The sequence below is a fragment of the Globicephala melas genome, chromosome 12 (genome assembly GCF_963455315.2).
Source record: "Globicephala melas chromosome 12, mGloMel1.2, whole genome shotgun sequence".
NCBI lineage: Eukaryota > Metazoa > Chordata > Mammalia > Artiodactyla > Delphinidae > Globicephala > Globicephala melas.
The window spans coordinates 68,052,736-68,079,378 of NC_083325.1; the positions used below are offsets into that span (position 1 = coordinate 68,052,736).

Genomic DNA, 26,643 nt, shown 5'->3' on the forward strand with positions numbered 1-26,643 from the left:
AACTCTGTATAAAGCTACTACTTTAGCTGCTTCCTGATCCTTCCTTCTCTGGACTAAAAGCACTTAATCAGAACACTTTTCACTTGGCAGGAAATTACAAAGCCATATACCTCCTCCAGTCACTGTGTTCTAACTCTGCCTCCTTTTCTCCTTCAGTCAACATATAAACACAGAGATATACGTAAACACACACACATCAAGTACATTCTATTGTAATTTCTTGTCTAAAACTATCTTTGTTCCAAAACAAGTGAGGTAGCTGATCAAGACCAATAGGCTACAGAAATCTCTCTGAGCCCGTTTCCAGGAGAAAAGAGAGAATTATACAAATAAATATGGAGGAGCAAAAATAGGAAAGCCTTCGCTCTGATCAGAACTGTGTGAAACATGAAAGAAAACAGACCCATATGAAACAGCTAGTTTACACGAGACCCTTCAGATTAATGTAAGTTGTATGACACCATGAGCTCGAAGGCTGGGCCTTGTTCCCTAGTCACCCATAGTGTGCGGAGAGATGCAGAGAAGATGCTTGATAACATCTATTGGAGGAGTTTCAATAACATGAGACTGACCTCCTAATTAATAAGACAAAGAAATGCATTTTTTGATAAATATTATTTTTGTCCTTTGAATGAGTTCAATCAAGCAAACATTTCAATTGGAAAGGCAATTCTCTAAAGACCTCTGGGCCTACCACACCGTTAAGCTACCCAGAGCTGGGGCCTTTGACTGCTGTGTGATCCTTACAGGTCAAGGGGCCTTGCAAATATTCACAGCCAAACCTCTTCTTGCAGGCCCTGCTCACAGCCGCCCACCCACCAAAAATCCTTCTCCCCCGTCTGACTCTGTGAGGTCCGCTCTCTCCACTTCCTTTCCTTGGAGGAAGAGGCTCGATTTGCATTCTTAATTTACCTATAATCAATTAATTGCCTCATATTTCCCATCCGGAAGTTTTAATGGCTTCAGAAAATTGCTTTTTCTCAGATCAGTCTACTGCATGGACATTTCCCAGGGGATGCTAATGGGCATCTACAGAGAAAGAGTTATGAACAAGGAAAGAGTTCCGGGATTAAGGGAAACACTGGATTCAACAGACACAATTTAAACAGATCTCTTCAACGTAGGGCAGCTTCTCAGAGCCTTCAGTATGCTAACATGTATGTGAATTCCCCCGAGGAAGGATATAGTAGGAAATATTTTCCCCAAAATAAAAGACTGGGGCTAGTGTTCTATGGAACACACTTTGAGAAACCCTAGTCTACGCGCTTTATCAAGTGTCAAACTGTCTCTCAGACTCTGACCAAGAAGAGCTCCTATCTTTAACGCACATGGGTTTAAAGGGACAGCAGCCACTGAGCACACAAGGCCTCGGAATTGGAACCAGAAGATTGAAACATCAGGCCTTACTGGACCTCACTCATAGGAAGAAACAAAGAGCAATGGCTGAATTTTTCCACAGCTGCAGAGAGAGACCTTTAGCAGAAGATTGTCTCTATCGGAATCCCAGGAATCCGAGCAGTTGAACTGTTTGCGGAGCTGGGCAGATCACCTCACTCCCCTGACTACACCAGCGTCATCGCTGGCTGGCTTGTCTGCTGTATTTTCTGTTTTCCCACACTAGGATGTGAGGCCACGGCCTTCTTTAGCTCAGACTAAGTAAAGCGGCCACAACCTCATGCTTTTTCAACTGTAATAAGCTCTGCTTTCCTGCTCTCCCTCTGGCTTTTCTCTCTGCTGTAGCCTCAGTAAAGCCTGGGGCCCAGTGGTCAGGAGGCAACCTCCACTCTGTCCCTCGGCAGCCCGGTAGAGACCCCCCACCTGGCGGAGGGTGTGTGGGACCTCCGGAGCTGCGAGGCCTTTGGCTCAGCTCTAGGCAGGGTGATGTCCTCACGCTACCCACGCCCTGGATCCTCTCTGTGGGTGGCTCCTGGCTGAGTGAGGATGCCTTTCTCTCACCCGGGAAAAACTTTCTCTCTGGCACTGTCCTCGTCGTCCCCACTCCGTTCCCTCTCGCTTTCTTAGAAGAAACCTTTCATTTGAACCTCTCAGAAGGAAAGGGAGGGGGCCGGCCTGAGCTGTCCTGCCTCTCATCAGCGCTCTGCCCTCTTGTGGTAGGCCGTGTTCTAGTGGTTTTGAATCCTGAGCTAATCGCCAATGACTGTGAAGGGTTCGTAAGCAAGAACTTTATCAGGAAAGAAAGAAACTTTAGAATATCCACATCCAACCACTTTCCTGACACGTCTTAAGCTTTCTTACCTCCTGCCTGGAATGCCCTTTCTCGCCTACCAAATTGCTAATCTCTCAAGGCGTAACTGGCTACCACCTTCTCTGGGAAGCCCTCCTATCCCAACTGGCAGGGCTGGGTGTTCCCTCTTCTATAGTCCTGTGGCACTCAGGCATCTTTTATTTTTAAATAACACTTGCCAACTGGGCATAAGCATCTGCCTGTGCTTCCCATATATTCCTCTCATCCACCCGCCTCCATCACACGGGCACATGGGAGGGGCTCGGCAACGCCTATTGGTTGTGATTTTTGTCTCGGTTGTTTCTGCCTGAAGTGGGCGCTGCGTTTCGGAGTTTTCTGTACAGACGTGTGCACGTACATAAAGGCAGAGGTGTGGCTACAGAACATGAATCGATACATACAGACAGTAAACAAGAGACATGGGAGAATCTACGTGTGCACATATACACGCAAACGGGCAGGTGAAGACTCAGAGATTCGGTGCTTTTCTGGTGCATTTCATGTTGGATCTGTTGACCCAGAAGTCTGATAAGTACCCTGATGTGCTCCTTCTGCACAATTAAAAGGAAAGGGTTATTAGCAGTAAAATACCCTCTCTACTCACCAAATTGTTACATTTGGCAGAAATATATAGGTTTTCCTTCTGAAAGCCCCCTCCAGACCTGGTCCTTGCTCTTTGGTATTTATGCATTTATAGGAGACAAACCCCCGGCCGATCTCTGCGGGTGAGCATGGGCTGGGAGGGGGTCATGGGTTAACATTACCTATATGACAGCCCCCGGTACTGAGTAGTGACGTCAGATAGGTCATTCGGTTTGGAGCCAATCCCATTGCCAGCCTTTGAAAACACATCAAAATCCACAGGAAAATCAGCAAGTCAAGAGAAAAGGGAGGCTGTGTATATGCAGGGCTTCCCAAGGTGTTCTCCGCGCACGCAACGTAGCGTGAGCAGAACGCTGCCCTGGGAGCCAGAACGCCCGGGTTTGCTGCTTCCCCGGCTGCGTGGCTTCCTCGAATCTCAGCTGCCTCCTTACGGAGCTGAGGCCATGCCCTGCTCATCTCACAGGATTGCTTTGATGAGCAAATTGGATCATAGCTGCAAACACAGTTTTGAAGCCTCTGAAGTGCTTTATAAATGTGAGACACTTACAATATTATTAGCGGCATTCTGCTCCTAAGTCCTTCACACGCAGGAAGGAAGAGCCCATAGACTGCGTGGGCCCCAGCGGACAGATTTCTCATACACTTCACATTTCTCCTCTTTCCCTCTGGGACGTTCTGTAGGACAATCTCACGGCCTTGGCCGTGCTGCCAGAAAGTGCTGTTTGGGGATGGTACAATGGCCCCATTTCTTGGAACTTAAGAGCAGAGCTTTTGCCACAGCTGTGGAGCCTTTCCTGCTTTGGGGCAGAGGCAAAGAGGAAATGGATGTGAAGGCTGGAGCTGCTCGTAAAGTATAATCCCAAGGGAAAAGAGCAGCCACATTAGGTTTAGGAGAGTTTTTGAGTCAAAATGACATATTTTTGCAATGGTTCAAAAGGTGACATTAGGTGTTCCAAACCTCTACTGCCTGAGACAATTCAGTTCGCTCCTGAAAAAGAGTCCCCCTCGCACACCTGATGGAGAAAGTGGCTGCCAAATCAAACCACTGTCCTGCACTCAGACTGACAGAGTCAGGAAGGAGGGGTGGGATAATGCAGAGGCCAGGAGCGCAGGCCCTGGGGTCAGGAGGACGGGGACCCGGAGCCGACACAGCCATCCCCAGCCACGTGGGGCCCACGTGTCCTTACGGTCAGAGAATCCCCCAGAGCGGCCACGACTTGGATGTCTGCAGGTCTCAGGGTGTGCACTGGAAAGACAAACAGACACACTTGAGTCTGTGCGAAGGAAGCTGCAGTCAGAGTCCAGGGCTTCTTGCTTTAAGCAAGACCAGAAACATGACCCGCGTGTGTGTTCGGCTGTGCAGGACTGAGCGTCCATGGCGCCATAGAGGCAGAGCTTAGATGAAAACAGTTGCCCCATCAGAGGCACAATAAACGATCCTGGGCCTATGGGAAGGGAGAGGTGCTGAGAGAGAGGGGGAGGAGGAAAGGGATGCTAGGGCACAGTGGGATCCCACCACTTTGGTGCCAGCAGTCACGTGGGACACCAGCTGTGACCTGAGTGCGTGACCAAATGGCCTCTGGCCCATCCGAGATGTGGTGCAGAGCCCGACGCACGGCCCATTTAGAGCTGGGTTCCGGATTTCCACCAAGAATCTGAGGAATAGTCATGTTGGGTCTTTCCCTGCCCCCAAGTCTCTTCCAAAGACTCCAGGGAACTTTCCAGCCCTATGGCAGGCAGCAGCAGTGATTGCAGAGCCTGGGGCCGCAGGGCAACCCGCAGAGCTGGCTCCCTCTGGGGCCTTCCTGGGCACCACACACCCCGCCTCCGGGCCCGGGCAAGGTCACACCCCAGGCCGGGCCACTGAGGGCGGCGCTCCTGTGGCTACTCCGCATGTGCTCCCAACGGCGGGCTGAATCGGAAGGACCCTGGCCGCCTTGGGTCCTGCTGGGTCAGACTTCACTACAGAAGACAGGGACAAAGCAGGGACTCGTCCCAGGCGACCAGCCAGACAGGAAGCAAGCCCTGGCCACAAGTGAGCTCTTGTGGAGGGGCCCTGGGTCCTGCTGTGCCACAGGGGGCTTACCTGAGGTGGGCGGCGAGGCAGAAGGGGCTCTGTCACTGCACAGCAGCTGGCTCCCGTGACCCTAGGGGTGTAGAATGAATCCCAGAATCTCAGGGTTGCCAGGGGCCAGAGAGGCTGGCTTGGCATCAGACTCACCAGAGAGCTTTAACAAACACAGATCCCTGGGCCCTACCCCGGGGACGGCCTAGCAGGACATCTGAAAAAGGCTCCCTGGGTGATTCTGAGAATCTGGCTGGGCTCCATCTGCTAACCTAACTCAGACCCCCGCACACGGCCCCCACCATCCAGTGTAAAAATCAGGGCATCAACGAAACGACCCAGCCCACCACATGCCAGCCCTGCTTCTGCAGCAGCCTTGTGAGAGGGATGCTTCTCTTGACTTACGTCTGGAGAGGCTGAGAGTGGACCGGCTGGCCCCCTATCTGTGCTGTTATCAATGGCTCCTCCTCTGCCCTCCCCACTGTCTGAAGGTGTAGGTGGATGGACTTCACAGAAGAGTGTGAATCCCCCCGACGGCCCATCGGGAGCACCTGCCCACATTCCCACCCTGCCTTGCAGGGCTGGTCCCAGCTCGGGGGCCGCCCACTGCATTGGCGGCTGAGCCGAAAGGAAGCAACAAGCGGGTACCTGCACAGCGTTCTTGTAGGTGCTCAGAAATGGCCGAACCTGTGAGGGGAAGCGGGAGGGTGAGCCACCGCAGCAAGCTGACTTGCCTCTTGCTCTGCTCCGGTGCGCAGAAACACTTTCCACGTTCCCAAGCCCCCTGCCACCAGGCTGACCCCTGGGCTCCCTCCCAGGACGTACCCGGCCGTCTCTGCAAACCTCTTGAACAACCGGAATAAACCCTGCACGGCTCCCAGGAAGGAGCACCTCTGCTCTTTGCCTCCCACCCAACTGGCTGAGGTGGCTGGGTCACCTCTCTTTCCCCACGCTGCCCCTTCCCAGCAGAGCCTCCCTTTCTGCTAATACAAGAGCATGTCCCCTACTCGCAGGACCCCTTCCCACCCCATGCCACTCCCGCCCTGCAGCAGCCTGGGCGCCTCCCGCCCAGACAAGAAAAGCCAGGCGCTTTGAGGTCCTGCCCCCTGCAAGCCCCAGATCAGTGGGTTCCCGTGCCGGGCCCGGGACCCCTCTGGGAATCTAGGGGAACTGACAGAGGTGAGGGAGCAGCTGCAAAGGTCCAAGAATCTCTCTGATCATTTGTGAATGAACTCGGAGATCTGCTTTGCCTTTCTGCTGAATGTCTGCTTTCTTAGCTCCGGCTTCCAATGGACCTCCCACCCCCAAACCCCACCTCCATCCTAGAAGATATTCTTCTAGGTCTCAGCCCCTCACGTGGAGATGGGGTATCCTCTGTCCCTTCCCGCCCTTGAGGTCCTCCCCACCCCTGGCCTTCAAAATGAGATCTGGCTGGTCCTGCCATGTCCCTCTGCCCAGCTGGAGACAGCCGTGTGCAGACTTATGCCAGGGCTTGCTGGGACATGGAGAGACAGAGGCGAGCTCTAGGGTCTCCCGGCCACTGGCTATCACCCTTCACGGCCCAATCAGATGGGGCATTGTGGATGGCTAACTGGAGTCTGGAATGGGTGGGTAGGTGAACAGAGCTGGGGGTGGGGGTGAGAAGCTGGGATGGAAGGAACTGAGAAACGTTAATGAGAGACTTCGAAAGGCTGGGAAAGAGGCTTTAGGTAGACCCCTGGCAAGGCTGCGCTCTTCACTGTACCTGGTCGGGACATGTGATATTGATCTTGTCTTCAAACCTATGCCTTCTTGTCTTCTGGCCGACAGGTTCCAGCTAAACCAAGAAGCAGGAGGATGCAGAGTGAGAAAGGGGTGGCAAGAATGGAAAAGCCAGGATGCAGGGTGAGGCCGGAGAAGGGAGGGCGGGACGGAGGACATGGGCTTTATCGTCATCGCTGTGCAGGGAATCACACAGCCTGAGTGATGGGCCTCTGAAAGCTTCCTGGAATCTTTTTCCTATCAGAAGGAGAATAATTTTTCCTACCTCGGTCCTCTTACCATGTTGTTCCACAGGGCCTGGGCTGCGCGGGCATGAGCCTTGCTACTGAAGTGGAAACAGTCAGGAGCGAAGAAAGAGCTGTCAGGCAACCCCTCCTGGTCACAGGACAGAATAGAGGGGCTGTGTTATAGGGACGTCGCATAACACAAATGGTGCTCAGACAGCTGGGCACACCTGTGGCTCCCACTTATACATGAGGCCCTACCGGGGTCTTTGGCATCACCACGTTTTCAAAGAACGGCTGCACGACCACTGTAAAATCTTCCCTTGTGTCATATCGCCCACTCTCGACCAGCTGGTGAGTCCCCTCCTGCAGGAGGAAGGGGGACAGGGGTCAGGAGACTCTCTCTGCATCTGCCCGGTCTTTGGGAACTCTTTCTCCACTGCAGAATTAAACAGTCTGACTTTTGAGTGAAATCAACCTGCAGCAAAATCCCAACTGATCAGGCAGGAGCCAGCTACTTTTCAGATCAGGCTTTATCTCAACCCCTGCCCCTAACCTCTGCTGCCTTTGCATCTATTTGACCTAGGCTGGGAAAAAAGAAAAATCCAAGTCCATCAGTTTGATCCTCTTTTAAAGCTTCTGATTAAAGACTAGGGTGGAAGTGGGGTGAGTACAAATTTGATTAAATGACTTTTTTGGAGAACACTTACATTTATTTCTGTCCTACATGTGTTCAGAAAATCAAAGGTGAATCAACAATGACGTTTAATGCCTATTTATATCACTCACGCATGAAGTGAGTGTGAGCACGTGTGCTCCTGTGTGTGCACACTTGAGATTCTCAGATCCGTCTAGGAGGTAACAGAGCTGTTACTTTCATAGCTTCCACCTGGGCTCAGTTCCAGAAGGACGAGTTACCCCAGTTCTGGCTCCCACTTCTCCCAGACTCTGCCATTTCACTGCCTGCCGGGTTTCCATCATTTGGACCAGGACCTTGGCTGGGGGGGGGAAGTCAGGCTTCCACACCCAGAACATTACAGCAGTCACTTCAGAAGACATCATGACATCAAGAACACCGTCTTTTTCCAGGGTCAGCCAGAAAAAGAGTCCACATGCTGGGGATACCTCACCTCTGACCTCCTGGGGGGAGTCTCTTCCAGTTACACGCAGAGCCTTGAGGAAGGCAGAAGGTGCAATACCGCTAACTAGGTGTGTGACTTTCAGCAAGATGCTTTCCCTCTCTGGACCTCTATTTCCTCATCTGTAAGTGGAGGATGTTCACCGAGGCCTGGGCCATCCCTAAGTCCCTTTCAGGGCTGCTAGTGCCTCCGTGGGTCAGCCATAATGGCTCACAGTGGAGCCTCGCACCTCTTGAGAAATAAAGGAAATAGTGTGGAGAATGCCTAGCACACGGTGGTTATTAACAGCAATGAGCACCTCCAAGGAGAAGGATGGAATGATAGCTTCAGCAGGAAGTAGAGAGTCAGAGGATTCAGAGAGAGGGCATGACGGCGTCATGTGGCTGAGCTGTGAGCTTGTCCAGGATGCTAGATCAGGGTCTCCATGGTAACCAAGATCAGACCTGGGAACAACAGCTGGCCAATCTACAGAGGTCAGTGAAGGCCATTTTTGTGAACAGTCCTCCTTCTCTTTAGTTGCCCAGCATCTGGACCCACTTCCTATATTAAAAAAAAAAAAAATCCACTGTGTGAAGACCAGCCTGACTTGCACTGCAGAAGGTGAGAAACCCAGATGCTGGCTTTCCCAATGCCCTTCACACGTGCCCACGTGTCCCCCAGTAGATGCTCCCGCTTCAGGCTTTGGTTTGGAAGCTAGCGATAGAAAGGCAGAGGGACAGCACAGAATCCATTCTGCTGGGGGTGGCAGCTGCATCCAGGTCCTAGAAGAGCAGTGACAGTGGTGTCCAGGGTGTCTCCACTGGACTAGTTCCTTGGCCTGACTTTTATTCTCATGGCTTGGCTCCTAGAATTCCAAGACTTGCCATTTCTGGTGGCTTGGCCTCTGACCTTAGCTCTTCCAGGCATTCTGCTTAAATAATACATCTGGATTAATAATAAATAATAAATTAACCAGAATCGCATAAGCGCTTGTTGCTTGCACCCAAACCGCACCTGGAAAAGGTCTGCTTTCGTGGCCATAACCTCGGCTGCCTTCCCTCTCCTGGTGAGGCATGGGCTTCCTCACCTGAGACAGAGGCACCTGCTCACGGCAGAAGGAAGTGCAGCTGGGGAGTCACCCACAGGGCTGGGGGATGGCCTCAGAGGACGATGAACAGAGGTTCATTCCCCTGAGCCCTGACACTGCTGGCAGATACGGCTGCCTTGAAAGAGGCTGCAGGGAAGGGTTCTGCTCCAGGGAGTCCATGGACTTGAAGGATGGATGCACCCTGGAAGCTGTCTGCAGCCCCCTTCAGAAGAGCTGGGAGACTACCACTGCTCTCTCGAGTGACTGGATGATTATTTGGGGGAGAACTCAAGAAAGTCAAGGGAGTCAGCTGCTCTGGTCAAAGATTTGATGGAGGAAGGCCTAAAAGGAACACCCCACAGGATGTTGGGAGAGCATCTGCTGACTTTCTTTCTCCCTGTGCACCCCAATAACACCTGTTCCCCCCCGAAGGGGAGGGCAGAGGGAATGCATGTTCTCTCACTGAATCCTCCAGACTCTCTTGGGCGGCAAGAGTTCCCCCAACCCCGTCCCCAGGAGTCAGAGCCTCATACTCATTCTCCGTGGACAATTGGAAATACTCATTTTCGTGTAAGGCCGGGAACTGAGATTTGGTGACGTGTGTTCAGTGACTCGGCTCTGTAACTTGAATCAAATACATTGAACCTGCTGTCTTGCGGCGGGGGGCAGGGGGAAGTATTAAAATCTGCAAACTGGTCAGTGGTAACATCACACACAGTCGGGGTCAACATAACCTAAGTGTCTGTTGGTTTTCTAAGCAGAGGGATGAAACCACACAGCAGTTGTTGTGCAGTCTTGGAACCCTTTCCCGGCTTACCTGATACTTCTTGTTCACTTTGATGAGGGAGGCAAGTTCTGTTGAGTTATCATCAAACTTCAAGACACAGGGACACAGTTTCCTGCAGGCCAAACCAAAGAGATGCCCCATCCACCAGGACCCCCGGCTGAGTGCACGATGCAGAAGCGTTGGCTTGAGATTCAGAATATATTTAACTCGGAGGTACCAGAAGCCTGTGCTAACAGGGCCCTGGCTGGCTAACCTGTCAACTGTACCAGATGGAAGTGAAGAAAATTTCCCAGACCTGGATTTGCCCACGAAAATGAAGTAGTTACATCGTCTGACACCTGCAGGAGTGACTTTTACGGAGCTGCGTTACCTTATGAATGCTCGATAACAGTGTGGTACAGATGAGGCATGCCTCCTTTAAATAACAGTGACAACAATAATAACAATGCTAACACACACTGAATGTTTACTGTGCGAAGAGCTTTATGGGTATTCACTTGGTTAATCCTCTTAGCAATTCTAGAAGATGTATTTTCATCATCCCCATCTTATAGATGAGAAAACTGAGGTTCAGCATGGTTAAGTAGTTTCTCAAGGTCACACGGATGCTGAGTGTGGGAGCCAGGACTTGAACTCAAGTCTGCCTGGTCTGAACCTGAGCTCTTAATCCCTAGTTGAGCTGCTTCTGTCCAGTCCGCACCTCTGCCCTGACTAGCCAACCTGCAGATCTGGGCTTTTGGTCCAGGGGGAGGAGGTGATAATAGTGAGGATGGCTCAGCGTAGACTCAGGGCCACCAAGGAAAGCACAGCCACTGAGGCAGGACAGCTGAGAGCCAGGGAGTGCGGGGCACTGGAGAGGTGGCAGGACAAGGTGACCCTGAGTCTTCCTAACCCCACAGCCAGGGACTTGGCCATTCCAGGTTGGACTCTGAACCTTTAGCTTTAATTGTCTAAAGACCTTGCAGTGATGGGCAGCCAGAGACTTTTGGGTGAGCTGCTCTGAAACGGAATGAACAAGCTGAACCCCCCGTGGGGCCCAGTGACTGGAGAGAGTGGGAGTAGGGGATGAGTCAGCAGCCGAAAATAGCACGCCTGACACCAGCTGTGCTAACAGGCATGTGTCACCCTGCAGCCATCCTCCCGCTGCCCACAGCATCCCCAGGCCTTCCGCAGGGGACCTGTCAGTCAAGGCCCCCAGGGCTGGTTTGGCATGGATCTCCAGGGAACAGCCCAGATACCCCTTCACTTCCCAGAGCAAATCTGGCCCTTGTGAATTATTCATTCAGTCATTCAGCAAACAGCCACAGAGCCCCTACACCGTGCTGGCAGTGACTCGGACACAGAGTTCAGGGCTTGGGGGGAGAGGCACACGGGCCATTATCCCGTGATGCGCTCAGGGCAGTGGTGGAGGCCTCTACAGAGCTGGGGAAGGGAGAAAGGGGGTGGGGGGCACAGCCACTGTGATCTGGGCTAATGGTCCGGAGGCGACCTTGCAGGAAGGAACGGTTCACGCTTGGGGTAGAAGGACGTCTTATTCCTGAGGCTTCTGGGTAACATTAGCAGGGGAGCCATCTTTGGCTCTGAAGGCTGGGCATGAAGGCGGCCTCTCGGGGCCAGGGCTCGGGCTCTTGCTGGCGGGGGATAAGACCGTCCTCTAGACCATGCTGATTCTGACTTGACCACCCTGTCTTTTAGAAAGTGACAATAGCCCTATCTTTTTGAATGCCCAGCCTGGAGCACCCATGCTGAACAGAGGCCCCTTCTGTCCTGGAGCTGGGCCTCTGGGAGGGGGCAGGGCACACTTAGAAGGAGGCCCTATCGGTGGCCAGTGAGACTGGCCCACAGAGGCTCGTTCCATCCGTCATGTTTTATTCTTCCCTCCCTGGAGGACCGAAGGGTGTCCTGAGCTGTCTGGCAATGGCAGCACGTTGGGTTGCAAACGCATGAACTCCGAGGGTACGGGAAGGCTGTCCTGGGGTGTCTCCTCCAGGCTAGACCACGGGGTCTTAGCACTCCTCACACTCCTGCCCTTGGTTTTTCTAACTAACCAGAGTCACTCTTTGCTGAGGGTCCCATGGCTTTTTCAGGAATAGGTGGAGAACTTCCAACTCACCGGAGGACCAGCCGCGGGCAGCTGACATTTTTCTCCTGGTACAGCTCCCTCAGGCTGATGATCTCCAGGATCTTTACCAGGTTCACAAACGCCCGAGGCACCTGAGCAAAGGCAAGGTCCGTCCCCAAGAGGATCGAGGCCAGGCTGCTCCAGCCTCTCACCTGGGGCTGGGGCCGGTGTCTCCTGCTGGGTTTCAGGTCTGTGGCCTTTCAGCTGGCCCCAGCCACAGCCTTCACCCCTCTCCCCCCCCCCCACCCCCAGCTCCCTGTTGACGCATATGTTCAGGCTGCTGGGGCCAGGACTGACAGCACGGTCTGCGCTGGTCTCCAGGAGAAGCGGACCTGGCAGGGAGGTCTCCGCAGGAAGCCAGAGCTGCCTCCAGGCTAAGACTGAGGCCCAAGGAGGAAGCCTGCGGCTGAGCTGCCCAGAGGCCGTGTGGCCTGGCCTCTGTACCTCGGCATGGAGGATATCCAGAGCCTTCCCGATGTTGTCCACGAACTTCTGTGGAGAATAGCGGACCTGCAGGAAGAGGAAATGTCTCTAACCCCATTCATCGCCCCACCTCTCGGTAGACCAGGACCACTTCCTCTCCTGGGTCCCCTCCTCCCTGTATTTCAGGCAGAATGGGCAACACTGAAACACAGGCTATCTTTTGGGGCCCTCGCCTCCACCCTCACCCCACGGTCCTCAGGCTTGAGGTGAAGGCTGTGACCCTCAGGGAAACACTCTTTCTTCTGCATGGAGCTACGGAAAGCTCTGGATCCACTTCACGTCAACTAGATGTGGGGCCTTCGCCACAGTACATCACACCTCTGGGCCCCTCTAAACTGGGGTGTCGGAGCAGGGGACCTCTAAGATCTCCTACAGCTTGAACACTGGTCCTAGGGGCTGATCACTTCTGATGGAACCTCAAGTGCCTGGGAAGCGAAAGCTCGATCAAATCACGTAAGGAGATTATGAGAGGGGAAGAGGGTCCTGCAAACCCCCCCACCAAGCATAAATACATTTTAATGGTGATTTCCCCTGATCTCGATACTTGTGGTCTTCAAACTTTTTAAAAGAGCAGTGGAAGCCAGTGTCTGAATGAAATTTAGCCAAGAGCCTGCTCTGCCAAATGGGTCAAAGCCTCAAGGGAAGTGGGGGAGGGACCCATGGTCCCACCTCCCGCCCCGCCCCACCCTGGCAGCCAGCAGCCCCCAGGCCCCACTGTGGGCCCTTCGCATTGTAGCTTGAAACCCCCAGACCCTGGTGACTTTGATGCCAGGAAGACAGGCCTTGAGGGGTCTGGCGGGCAGGGTCACCCCTTGGGACAGGTGCTCCCAGGCCACAGCTAGACCCACCACCGACAAAGCTTCTCATGTGTCTGGCCCAGCTGGAAAGTCTCCTGCTCTCTGTAAACCTCTGACGCCGCCCCTCCCTCCCCCAGCCCCCCAAATCCCACGGCAGTTCTGACCCCAGACCAGCTCTAGAAACACCTCAGGATGGTGAGTTGTCTGTACCTCCCTGCCCTGGCAGTGTGAGTTCATCACAGACAGAGCCTGTGTTTCGGTGTCTGTGTGGCCCCGGATACACTGCCCAGGCTGGGTCCATGCCCGACTGCCAGCCGAGTCCCAACCCAGCTGCACTGCTCCAGCGACCCGGGGTGGAAATCCTTCCCAGAGGAGTCCTGGGTGAGGGCCTGGAGACCTACCGGGTCTTTGCAGACATTACAGAGGTCGTTGCCTCCTATAAACAGGGTTATTATCTTCCAATCTTCCTGAAAATTTATATCCTGAAATGAACAGGAAACAAACAAGTAAAAGCCTTGCTCCAGAGTCAAGTCCAGGAAAATACAAAGAGCTGAATGCTGTAGGGATGGGTCCTCACACACAGGAGGGTTTAGTGGGGACATTAATCATTTCTGCTCTTTGGTTTGTGGGTCCTGAGGTCAGAGGTCACAGATGCTAAATCATGTGTTGTTGTTTTAAAGGTGGCCTCTCTGGATTCCCATGTGCCTTGTCCCCCCCACCCCCACCCCAGAGCTGACCCTCTCTGTCTCTATGATCCTCCCACCCACTCCCTCCTCTGGGCATCCTACCTCAAGTGGTCTCAGGTGCCACCTCCCCTAGACTTACCTCGTAATTCTTCATCAGATCCACCAGCCTCCTGGCCTGAACAGGTAAATCCCTGCAGGCACACACAGGAAGAAGTCATGTGACCAGCGGGGGCTGTGAAGCCGGGGTCGGGAGGGGACTTAGCAGAGACATCGGGAATATGTAGCAGGAAAACTGGACTGAAGACCATGCCCTGTCACACAGCTCCTTCCCCACTCAGTCTCTGCTGGGGGTGGGAGTCGTGAGTGTGCCTTGGGAAGGGCAGAGCACCCTACATATGAGGGGGTGACTGTTAGCGGGACTGTTTTCTGATTGGCGTATTGGAGTTCATAGTTTTCTTTCTCTTCCAAGCCAGGCTCATTCAAGACAAACAGAGGGCTGCCTATGAGTGTTCCATGCCACACATGGCTATCTCTGCAGGTGCCAAGACCTCAGCCGCAAGGGTGCCCTCACTTTCAACGTGACATGGTTGAGACAGACAAACCTGGGTGTGACATTTAGTTGCCTCTTGCTAACTGTGGGAATGTGACTTAAATTCTCATCCAAAAGATAGGAGATAACCGCCCCCCCCCCCATCTTAATGGGTCTTAGTAGAGACGAGCCAAGCAGCCCCGTGGGGTAAGAGCCACTCCTGGTGCCAGGCAGCATATGGGTTTGAATCCTGCTTCCACCCCAGACCAGCTGTGAGACCTCGGCAAAGTACTTAACCTTGCAAACCTTCAGTTTCTTCCTTTGGAAGAAGGGGATGACAAGCATACCTTCTTCACAGAGATGTTGGGTGAATTAAATAAGGTGCCCAGAAAGAACTTAAAAGAGCACACGGTAAACATCCATATTAGAAACAACCCATTGAATTATTTCTACCATCGTCACCATCACCACCATCACCATCACTAAAGTCCCTGGCACAGGACTCAGCAGGAAACATTAGTTGTCACCCTCTTCCTCTCTTAAGTATTAGCCCAACTGGCCTGCTCTTAGTCATAATAGGCTAGGTATCAGATCACCTGGGTGGAGACTCTGGGTAAACCCCTTCACCTCTCTGAGCCTCAGTTTCCTCATCTATCGCTCTGAAGTTAGCAGGGCTGCTGTTCTTTCTACGGACCAGAGTTTTGGATGATTACTTGGCCGCTCTGAGCCTCAAGATCATCATTCAGAAAACATGGGCATCTGAGCCTCTGCTCTGTCCATCTCACAGTCACTGTTCAGAACACAAGAGATAACAAACGTGAGGGTACTATGTAACTGCACACGGCTATATACACATGAAGGGTCATTAGTGGACCTGTGGTAAAGCCTGGGGCACAAAGATGACAGACCACGTGGTCGAGATAAGGCATTTGTTCAGGCCACTTCATCTCTCTGGGCTACAGGTTCTTCATCTTTAAGGGGAATAGTAATAATAATCTGGAATAATAATCCCCAACTCTTCCCTACAACACAGGACATGCTTGGACAAATAAATGACTCACACGAACGAGCCCCAAGGCCTTGGGGAAATCAGGAAAGAAATCCGGGGCCATGTGAGTCACACTCCATTTTTCATTACATTTATGCTTTCAGCTAAGCCTTCGTTCTTGGATGCCTTCCTGACCTAATCATGCTTAGAACTGCCTCTCCTCTTACACCACCAGCTGAAATACGCTTGGAAAAAAGCAAGATTAAGGTAATATTAACGGAAGCCTAAAATTTTAAGCAGTAACTCTGTAGCCTTTCACCCCCGCCCCACCAAAAGGAAAATGAAGCCACCGAATTCATTATAAAACCTATTAGGTTTCGCATGATCTCTGCTGCAGATAATCTGTCCCCTTTCCTGTCCTGAATAAATAAGATTTACTCTAGTCAGGGACTCGTAGATTCAGGATGGTGTTGAGAGCTGGGAGAATGATGTCGGGGATCTAGGAACCTAAACATAGGAATCCCTAGGAACTACACAGTAAAGTTCGTGATTGTTCTGGAAGAAATAGAGGACTAAGAAACAAAAAGGACCTTTCCATTTATTTTTCCTACATTGGATGTGGCACTCACTGGTTCTCTGACTGGCAGCAAACCCAAAGAAGTACTCAGGGTTCTGGGATGGTGGGGAGAAATGGAGCTGTAGGACCCAGGAAAGCTGACCCCGCTCTCTGGAACCCTCCATCCAGTGCCCCTGGCCCACGACTCAGTGGTCCTGTTGCTCGCTAACAGTTTACCCCAGGTGGGTCCTGCAGCCCTGCTGCACTGTTGCTGGGACCACCACCCTGTCTGTGCTATTTACAGCTCACCAGAACTTTCACTTTCAGCATGGCACTGAGGGCTTCCCTGGTGGCGCAGTGGTTAAGAATCTGCCTGCCAATGCAGGAGACACGGGTTCGAGCCCTGGTCCGGGAGGATCCCACATGCCGCGGAGCAACTAAGCCCATGCGCCACCACTACTGAGCCTGCGCTCTAGAGCCCGTGTGCCACAACTACTGAGCCCTTGTGCCACAACTACGGAAGCCTGCGGGCCTAGAGCCCGTGCTCCACGACAAGAGAAGCCACCGCAATGAGAAACCCGCACACTGCAACCAAGAGTAGCTCCCGCTCGCCGCAACTAGAGAAAGCCCGTGCACAGCAACGAAGACCCAATGCAGCCAATAAATAAACAGATAGATACAACATTAAAGAAATAAAAGATGTTTGAAAAAACACACCGAAAAACACGGCATTGAGCCCCCCAGCCGGCGCATGGGAGAGGTTCAGCCCCATCTCTTAGAGGCTAAGGCTTAGAGAGGCCAGGGGAGAAACCAGGGCTCAGACTCACACACTCCCCCACTCCCCCTGGCCCCAGGACTGGTGCTCTTCCCATGAACCAGGAAGGATGCAAAGCATGGAGCCTGAAAAAGCCTCCTGAAAAGCAAGTCTGAGGAAGAGGGAGAAGGTGACACGACAGACGGAGCATTAACAGAGTGGTGAGACTTGGGGCTCCGTGAGTCCACCTACGGCTGCTGTCTTATGTGAACATAAGGTTTACAGACGAGGCAAAGGAATTTGCTCAAAGCATGTACCTGGCATCAGAATCAACGGTGACTAGCTCCTGGGGGCACGGTTGGTGGGTGAGCCAGCAGGCTTCCGCGTCCCACGGCAGAGGACACCCCCAAGAGAGCCCGTCCAGTCCAGCCTTTGACCCTCAGATCCTCCCCCTGGACCAAATCCGGAGCCTTTAGCCATACACCCTGGTCTAGGCTAAGCCCCCGACCAAGTTCCCGGGGACCCGTGTGGTTCACCCGCAAGGCTCCACTGCTCACTCAGCTCGGGCTCCTGCCACGGCCTGGTTTAGGAAGGCCCCAGGACTGTTTTCTCTTCCAGTGCCAACAGAGAAACCCTTCAGGGAAGGGTTGAATTCCCGGAGGATGTCTGGAAATATAAGGAAAAGATGTTCGTCATCACTGCCCCAAGGCAATCTTCAGATTCCTTTGGTAAGTGCCGGGGGTGCTGGCGACAAAGCAGAGCGCCCGCCCCACAGCCCTCACCCTTACTGTTCGCTTGGCCCCCAAAACAAAACGTCCAGCAGGCTGATGCCGGACCACGTGTGCGGCACACAAGGGCGCTCGATGAATTAGTGCTGGATAAATGCCAGTCTGGTTAAGGTGCTGCTCTCGGGTGCTTTGCTTTTTTCTCTAAATATGTAATCGCTTTACTGAGATATAAGTCACATAACATAGAATTCACCAATTTAAAGTACAATTCAATAGCTTTTAGTACATTCATACAGTTGTGCCACCATCACCCCATAAACTTTAGAACATTTTCATCACCCCCAGAAGAGACTCCGTAGCCACTAGTGGTCCCTCCCCATTTCTTCCAGCCCCATGGCAACCACTAATCTACCTTCTATCTCTATGGGTTTCCTTATCCTGGACATTCATATAAATGGAACCATACAATACAACACGTCCTTTGTGACTGGCTTCCTTCACTTAGCAAGTTATCAATGTTCATCCATGTTTAGCATGTATCAGTACTTCATTCTTTTTTACTGGCAAATAATATTCCATTGTATGGCTACAACTGTTCAACGTATTCTCTCATAATCCTTTTTATTTCTATACTTATGTCTCCTCTTTCATTTCCGAGTTTTAGGCTCTCTTCCCACCATCCACCTTGGTCAGTCTAATTGCTCGCTGATTTGGTCCATCTTTTCAATCTCACACATTCTAATGCCTTTACCATGCTGGAGCTACACTTTTCACTCTGCAATCCCCCCCAGCTTGGCTGAAAACTCCTGAGAGCAGGGTCTGTATACAGCCCTGAGCCTCGCATGGGCTCAATAAACGTTTATGCACTGAATTAAGAAGAACTTAAAGTTCAGAAAGGTTAGGAGAACTGTTAAAAGTCATACATTATTAAGAATAGAATCCTAGGCTAGAACCTGATCTCTCAGCTCGTGTTAGAGGGTACTTTCCCCAGACCTACAATCTACTAGGATGTGGGAAAGGAACTGGCTAGGTATCAGTCAGGACTTTCAGGCATCATGCCATCCAGCAGAGCACTCTCTCCAACCAAGCACTGCTACAGGGCCTACACAACACAGATGGATTGAACTCATTCCTTGTGGCTCTGGGGACATTGTACCAATGGATGGCAATTACTCTGATCTACTCAATAGAAGGAAGAGCTGCGAGATCACTCGAGCTATCTGAAAACGGAAGGGATTGTCCCAGACTCCCCATTACTGGAAGCATCCAGCATTGGCTAGCTAGGTACCTATCAGGAATGTCACAGAAGGCACTGCTCATTGGACAGGACAAGAACTTGCTGGTGCACACAGTTACCTCTGCCAGGAACATTCAATCCCCTTTTCTTATCCGATGAATTCCAGTTCTTAAAGCCCTCTTTCAAAAGGCAGGGTAACAGCCTTCTTATTTATTTTCCCCTAAACTTTGTACATGGCTATAATTATTGGTACACATGTCTGTCTTTAGGGAGACGTGTCCCTAAAGAGACTTCAGTGATGTCATCAGGGCAGGGACCTCACCTCATTCTCCTGTTTCCCAAGCACCCAGCACGGCTGTATTTGCTGGATTACATTGAATAGGGAGTTGAACCGAGGTTCTGTTCTGACCCTATGTTCTCATAAGCTTTCCAACACATTGCCACGTGATTATTTCTCCATGGATTATCCAGTCCCTACAGCCAATCTGTCTTCACAACTCTGGTAAGGAAGTCTGAACAGGCAATGTTCCACTGCTGGGCTAAGCGTGTCAGGGCGTCCACCCAGATGACGCTGTCTTAATATTTTATAAATCATTTTAGTGAAAGATCTTGAGTCAGATGATTTCCAATCATGTTATCAACCACAATAGCATGGGAATCAGAGAGCCCAGCAAGTTGTGTATGCTGGCCCAGCTCATAGCCCAATTACATTCACAAACGCAACCCAAATCGTCTGCTAGAGATGGCGGAGCTTATTCCTAGCTCTTGTGTGTGGACCTAGAAATAAGGAAGATGGGAAGTACTCGTGCCACAGATCTGTACCTACTTAAAATCAACAGGATTTGCAAATAGCAAGAACAGATAACACTCATGAAATCCAACCAGTTCTGCCCATGTGGCGATCAAACCACCTTTATCATCAAAGTCTCGGTGACTTAAAGCTCAAATAATTTCTTAGCTGCTAAAGATATATTACAGAGGGATAATTACGAGAGAAGTAAATGAGAATGGGACCGATTAAATTCCTCTCAGGCAAAATCGTTAGCCAGAAGATTTTAAGGGAAAATAATTCAATTGTAACATTTTTTGGTACGCGTACTTTAAGAACAAGCACTGTGCATGCACTAAGGAGAATAAAAAGATGAATAAGACCATTCAAAGAATGTAGTCAGGCTTAAAAAAAATCATTCCGAACAGGTTGTTGATGAAGTAATTTAAAGAAAAGGTTGCACCCCAAATATGGCTGTGTTTGCAGAGCCTGAACAAGGTAATTTCATCATCACTGCTGCAATAGCAGCGTTTCCTAAACCAACACCAGGAATTCAACGTCTTTGTATGCAGTGGTGCGTAATACAGCCCAAGCCTAGATCAACGCCTCCCCGAAAGGTGTTCTGCTCTGAATGACAGGCAAAGCAAACATGGGTTTCCTTTATTTCCTTCTTCAATCATTTCTTAATAATAACTTGCACTAAGGGTTGGCCTGAGCATTCTTTCCCTCTTACTCTCTTCCTTCCTCGGACAAATACAATTTCTCTTAAAAAAAAAAAAAGGCTTTAATCGCTCTCAAGCAACAGAGCAGGGTGACCGCCTCGGGGAAGCAGCGCTCCCTGCCGAACGCTGCTGTTTCCTGCCACCCTTCCCTGCCAAGCCCGCGGCCGCCGCCAGGGGGAGCTGCAGAAACGCGCAGGGCGGCGGCGAGCCCCCCTCGGACCCCCGGGAGCGCGTACTTACTGGGCAAGGTGGTGACGCTGCTGAGGTTCTGATCGCCGCCAGCGCTGCGTCGTCGTGGGGACAAAAAAGAAAATGAAGGTTAAAACGGCCAGCGACGCTGAAACACCTCAGACACCACCAAGACAGACCTTGCTCCTTCTGAGAAACACCCTGGGGGCTTGGGGCTTGCCCTTTCCTCATTATTTTTGTATAAAAACTGAAAAACCAGAATACAGCGACTTCTCTCTCCTTTGCCCCACAAACCAGAACGTCCAAACAAAAAACTGGCTTAAACCGTCATGGCTGACTTTGAGCTTTGACCTTGAGGCAGGGGAATTAAGTGGGCCTCTTCAGCCCCATCTTCCAAAGGGGAAATGGCCCTTCCCTGGATGCAGAGCCCAGCCCAGCGCCGACTAGCCACTGCAGCTGTGCATTATTATTATTAAAAAAAAAAAAGTTTGCCTTCATGTTTCTCGTCCTGTTTGGCTTGGGGAAAACCCGGTTTTTAAAGGGTATCTTCTAGAGAGCAACCCATCTTCTGAGCCGCTTCTAAAATTCCAAGGAAATCAAAGTTGGATGGGTTTCTAGGCATGAAAATAAGCAGCATTCCAGAGTTGATTGGATTCCCTACTTTTCCATATCCCCTCATTCTCTGCCAAGTATGTCTGGGAACATTTCAAAGGTTCTCAAAACGTCTGGGGTTTAACTCTGTGTAGCATCGCCAGGGAGGATGCCCAGGGATTCAACGCTCAGGTTCAAGCTGGTGCCAGAGATGCTGGATTCCAGGTTGAGGGAACACCGAACCTGCCCTCTCCCGCTTGGCATGAGCTGGGCTTTCATAGCAGAGGTGAAGCAGGAGCGCTGCTCCCCGCAGCCTGGGGCTGCCTGGGTTTGACTACAGGCAGAGCAGGAACAAGCCTGCACAAAATACACATGATGGGGGGTGTGCTGCATTAGGGGTCAGGAGCCATCTACTCTACCTTTTGCTCTCTTACCATCTGACTGTGTGACCTTGGACAGGTTACTTGCCCTCTCTGAGCCGTGCTTCATCATCTGTAAAATGAAGGCCCTTTAATAGTGATCCCAGCTACCATTTACACCTACCTTTGTGTCAGGCACTGTGCTGGGCATTTAAATTCTCTGTAAGCCTCGCGGCAATGCTAAGGCAGTATTATTGTCTCTGTGTCAAAGATGAGACCAGCTCAGAGAGGTTGAATAACTTGCCCAAGGTCACACAGAGCGGGCAGCTGGGGCTCCTACACAACCCGGGTTCTGAAGGCTGCTGCCTCCTGCTGAGGTGACTGCCCAGAGGGAGAAAGGCAAGCCCAAACTTTTCCAACCCAAACGTCTGAGTAGTTTTTCTCCTAAACTCCTGCTCAGGTCCTGGCTTGTTTTGGGGGAATATCTGGTTTGGGGAAGCTGATAAATACCTTCCTTAAATTAAACCTAGAAATTTCTCATGGAAAAGCACTAGGTTGACTCATCCTTCCGCTAGAGAACTTGTTTTCTACATGCTCAGGGGTCCTCCCCTGCCCTGCGACGGGGCGTCTCTGGGCCTTGCCACGCCTGCACTTACCTCCAGGACAGACCTCGATACTGAGTAAAGACGTCCAGGACGTTCCCAGGCTTGGATCCAGCCCCATTACCTGCCTGAAAGGGAACCACAAGGGGGTGATTTCCTTGCCTGCTCACCAGAGGGTCTGTGTTCTCGTCCTGGCCGGGCCGGAATGTCCGGCACTTTAGAATCTAGCGTCTTGAGAGCACCACGTCTTGACCTGCATCCTGCCTCGTCAGAAACGAGTGCTACTTCCCACTGGGAATTCTGGGGCCCTCCAAGGGCAGCCTCACCCTAAGAAACCCTGCCCGGACCCTAGCCTGGCAGAAGCGCTCTGAAAATTATACTGCAGTGTACAGTTTTCCAGAGGACACATTTCAGGGCCCCATTTTCCTCATTTTTTAAGTCGTGAACTGTATCAGAAAGGGAAGTATCCTGTAATCCTTTGATGTGAATAGGTCTCACATATGTACAATTGGAAAAATTAAAATGAAACGCCACGTACCTACTCCTCAGCTAAAGAAAGAGCGGGGTCTTTTAAAACCACACCCTGACACACTCCGCAGGTGCACGTCCGTTGCCTAAAGCACGTTATTTCCCAGCAGAGCCATTCCAAAGGTCATGCCAAGGGCTAGCCTCCCAGGCAGCCTGTGGGGAAGGCTGGCCTCCGGGAGAGGAGCCTTGCTGCCTCCCCAGGTAGTCCTGAACAGCTGGGCTGATTCTGTTTCTTGTGGTTTTTTTTTTTTTTGGCCATGCCTCGGCTCCTGGGATCTTAGCTCCCCAACCAGGGATAGAACCTGGGCCACAGTGGTGAAAGCGCTGAGTCCTAACCACTGGACGGCCAGGGCATTTCCAGCTGCGTCAGGCCACACCCAGCAGGAAGTGGCTGGGATGAGCCGTGCTGCCTGTCCTTCCCAGAAGGTTAGGAGCTATAGGGCCTTCGGGGTGAAGAGTACCTGAGGGGTCATGGAGGAGACGGCTACAGGGCAGGGAAAGAATTCTAGCCTCAGAGTCAGGACCTGGGAGTCCTGTCCTCACCCAGCAGTTACAAGCTATTGGCTGCGGTACTCACTTCGCTTCAACCGGCTTCACCTCCTTTGTTGGTTTCAGTTTGAGGAGAGTCATATGGCCCAGGATTTCGTTGAGGATATTGAGTGAGATCATATCAATGTGAAGAGGCCACAGACATGAAAGGTGTCAGCTGGTATTTGAGGGAAAATTCTACTGATCCAGAGAACAGCAGCTGGACTCCTCTGTAACGAGTCACTGTGGACCTGAAGTTCGAGAGCTTCAGAGCCCCCCTACCCTGGCTCTCTAAGGACCTGATTCTGCTTTTTCTGGATAGCTTTTTGCTGGGCCTGGGAGGTCACCACAGCCACCTGCAGACATAGGCTGGGTCATCGTTAGTACCTCTGTCTTTTCCACGGACCCCAGTTTTCTCACCCCTCCCCCATTAGTACTCGTTCCTGTCCCATCATCCCATTGCCCTTGGGACCTTCCCTTCGCTTTCCTACATGGACAAAACAAAGCACCGGGTCTTTGAAGGGGCCCTACACCCCACCACCGACAGGCTGTGCGGTTTGGGCTAGGTTACTTTCATTTCAGGGGCTCCTTCTGGGGTCCCCCCACTTCCTGCTCTCTCCTTCATTCCCATGTTAGGAGAGGAAGGATGAGGTTAGAGTGGAGGTGGGAAAACACGATGGGCCAGGGAATGCCGGATTCCAGGGTGGGCATGGAGGTGGGGAGGGACTGAGGTTGGGACCAGAGACGGCAACGCTTAAGGTCCAGGAGTGAGATTCTCCTATTAACCAAGATCGTCTCCTCTCCTGCCCCTTCCTTCCACCGTCAGTAACTCACCGTGAGCGAATCACCCAGGGCTCCGATGACCTTGATGTCAGCCAGCTTCAGCCTGTGAACTGAAAACAAAGATGAACAGACGGTGGGCTTCTTGTCTCCTCTGAAAGCAAAGGAGCGTCTTCCAGGAAAACTGAGACAAAGTAGAACAATTCAGCTTGGACAAAGATATTAAAAGGCCATCCTTGCCCTAAACCTCAGCAGTAGCAGCCGTGGAGCCTGACTGCCAGTCTCCTCCGTGGGGCGCCTGGGCACAGGGCTCGGGAGCTGGAAGGTGGCCCCACTTTCGGAGAGGTGTCTGCTGGTGTTGGGTGAACCTGATGCCACAGGTGGGCAGTTACTCTCAGGGCGTGAAACAGCCCCTGGCGACATGATCTGGGAGTAAGGAGGGGATTGTGGTGGAGCTGAAACCCATACTTCATCCATTCTAGGATCTGTTGATAGTTGGGATAAAATATTATACCATCTTATTAGAAAAAAATCAGCTCGGTTTTTATGAAGGGAAAAGGGAAACGCCTTTATACTACTGTTTTTTAAAAACACTATGACAACCACTATCAAGGTGACGTTCACATCACATAAAAGGAAGCATTTTAAAGTCCACAATTCAGTGGCACTTCGTACATTCTCAGTGTTGTCCAACCATGACCTCTATCTAGTTCCAAAACGTTTTCATCACCCCCAGAAGAGACCTGTACGCACTAAGCAGTCATCCCTCACTCCCACCAGCCCATGGCAACCACTATCTGCTTCCTCTCCATGGATTTACCTATACTGGATATTTCACGTAAATGGAATCATAAAATGTGACCTGTGTGTCTGGCTTCCTCCACTTTGCCTAATATTTTCAAGGTTCACCCATGCTGTAGCAGGTGCCAGTACTTCAGTCTTTCTTATGGCTGACTAATACTCCACTGTGTGGATACACCACATTTTCCTATTCCTTCATCTGTTGATGGACATTTGGGTTGGTCCCATCTTTTGGGCACTGTATATAGTGCTGCTATGAACATTCATATACAAGTCTTTATTTGAATGCCTGTTTTGAATTATTTTGGGTATATACCAAGGAGTGGAACTTGGTGGGCCATAGGATAATCCTATGTTTAGCTTTCTGAGGAAACCCCAAACTGTTTTCCATAGCCTGCTACTATTTTATCTCTTGAGTTTAGGCATGTGCTATGATGTGGCTAAGCAGCTACTTACTTGTATGACAAACATATTGGCCACCGAGCAGTGGCTGGGGGCCCTGGGGACAAAACCGTGGTCAGAAATGGAGAATGTGCTCAGGAAGCTCGCAGGATAAGCAGGGAATGAGAAACATCCATAGTTATAATAACTTATAGGCTGATGAATTCTATGGGAGGTAATAAAGTGATAAGAGGTTCAGGAGCTGGAGGAATGATTTACCCTCAGAGGTGTGTGTGTGGTGGGGGAGGAGAGTTTAGAGCAGGCCACATGGAGAAGGTCATGTCTGAACTCAGGATATGATGAGATAAGGATGCGGTGTGGTAAATCGTGTGACGTCCATAAAGAACGGATAGTTGTACAGTTTGACTTAAGTGAAGGGCATGGGAAGGAGACTAACAAGAAATAACACTGGAACCATAAACAAAATGAAAAAACAACCTACAGAATGGAAGAAAACATTTGCAAACGATGCATCCAACAAGGACTTAATTTCCAAAATATACAATATACAAACAGTTCATACAACTCAACAACAACAAAACAAACAACCCAGTCGAAAAAATGGGCATAAGACCTAAACAGACATTTCTCCAAAGAAGAAATACAAATGGCCAATAGGCACATGAAAAGGTGCTCAATATCGCTAATTATTAGAGAAATGCCAAATCAAATGGTACAATGAGGTACCAACTCACACCGGTCAGAACGGCCACCATTAAAAAGTCTACAAATAACAAATGCTGGAGAGGATGTGGAGAAAAGGGAACCCTCCTATACATACGGTGGGAATGTAAGTTGGTGTAGCCACTATGGAAAACAGTATGGAGGTTCCTCAGAAAAAAAATTACCATATGATCCAGCAATCCCACTCCTGGGCATATATCCAGACAAAACTCTAATTTGAAAAGATACTTGCACCCCCATGTTCATAGCAGCACTATTCACAATAGCCAAGACATGGAAACAAACTAAATGTCCTTCGATAGATGAATGGATAAAGAAGATGTGGTACATATATACAATGGAATACTACTCAGCCATAAAAAAGAATGAAATAATGCCATTTGCAGCAACATGGATGCAACCAGAGATTATCATTCCAAGTGAAGTAAGTCAGAAAGAGAAAGACAAATACCATATGATATCACTTACATGTGGAATCTAGAATATGACACAAATGAACCTATCTACGAAACAGAAACAGCCTCGTGGACATAGAGAACAGACTTGTGGTTGCGAAGAGGGCAGGCGTTGGTGGAGGGACGGAGTGGGAGGTTGGGGGTTAGCAGATGTAAGCTATTATACAATATATGGAATGGATAAACAAAAATGTCCTACTGTATAACACAGAGGACCATTCAATAACTTATGATAAACCATAATGGAAAAGAATATTAAAAAAGGAATGTATCGATATATATATATATGTATAACTGAATCACTTTGCTGTATAGCAGACATTAACACAACACTGTAAATCAACTATACTTCAATTAAAAAAAAAATAACATTGGAAATGTATGTTAGGGCCAAAGGCCTTTTATGCCTGGCTAACAATTTAGG

At 50.7% G+C, this 26,643-nt stretch overlaps 1 protein-coding gene across 2 annotated transcripts in view; it reads right to left on the reverse strand.

The window, feature by feature from the left end:
* The window catches only part of PLB1 (phospholipase B1), a 189,032-nt gene that overhangs the window by 40,701 nt on the left and 121,688 nt on the right, over nt 1–26,643 (reverse strand). For both annotated transcript variants that reach the window (XM_060309527.1, XM_070046869.1), the window contains 16 exons: nt 23,893–23,951; nt 22,057–22,130; nt 20,502–20,545; nt 17,363–17,471; nt 14,118–14,169; nt 13,694–13,774; nt 12,457–12,522; nt 12,004–12,104; nt 9,921–10,002; nt 7,160–7,264; nt 6,954–7,049; nt 6,658–6,729; nt 5,562–5,600; nt 4,935–4,995; nt 4,036–4,094; nt 3,010–3,083 (listed from right to left, as the gene is read on the reverse strand). In XM_060309527.1, the coding sequence (XP_060165510.1) occupies nt 3,010–3,083; nt 4,036–4,094; nt 4,935–4,995; nt 5,562–5,600; nt 6,658–6,729; nt 6,954–7,049; nt 7,160–7,264; nt 9,921–10,002; nt 12,004–12,104; nt 12,457–12,522; nt 13,694–13,774; nt 14,118–14,169; nt 17,363–17,471; nt 20,502–20,545; nt 22,057–22,130; nt 23,893–23,951 (1,174 nt within the window). The remainder of the gene's footprint in view (nt 1–3,009; nt 3,084–4,035; nt 4,095–4,934; nt 4,996–5,561; nt 5,601–6,657; nt 6,730–6,953; nt 7,050–7,159; nt 7,265–9,920; nt 10,003–12,003; nt 12,105–12,456; nt 12,523–13,693; nt 13,775–14,117; nt 14,170–17,362; nt 17,472–20,501; nt 20,546–22,056; nt 22,131–23,892; nt 23,952–26,643) is intronic.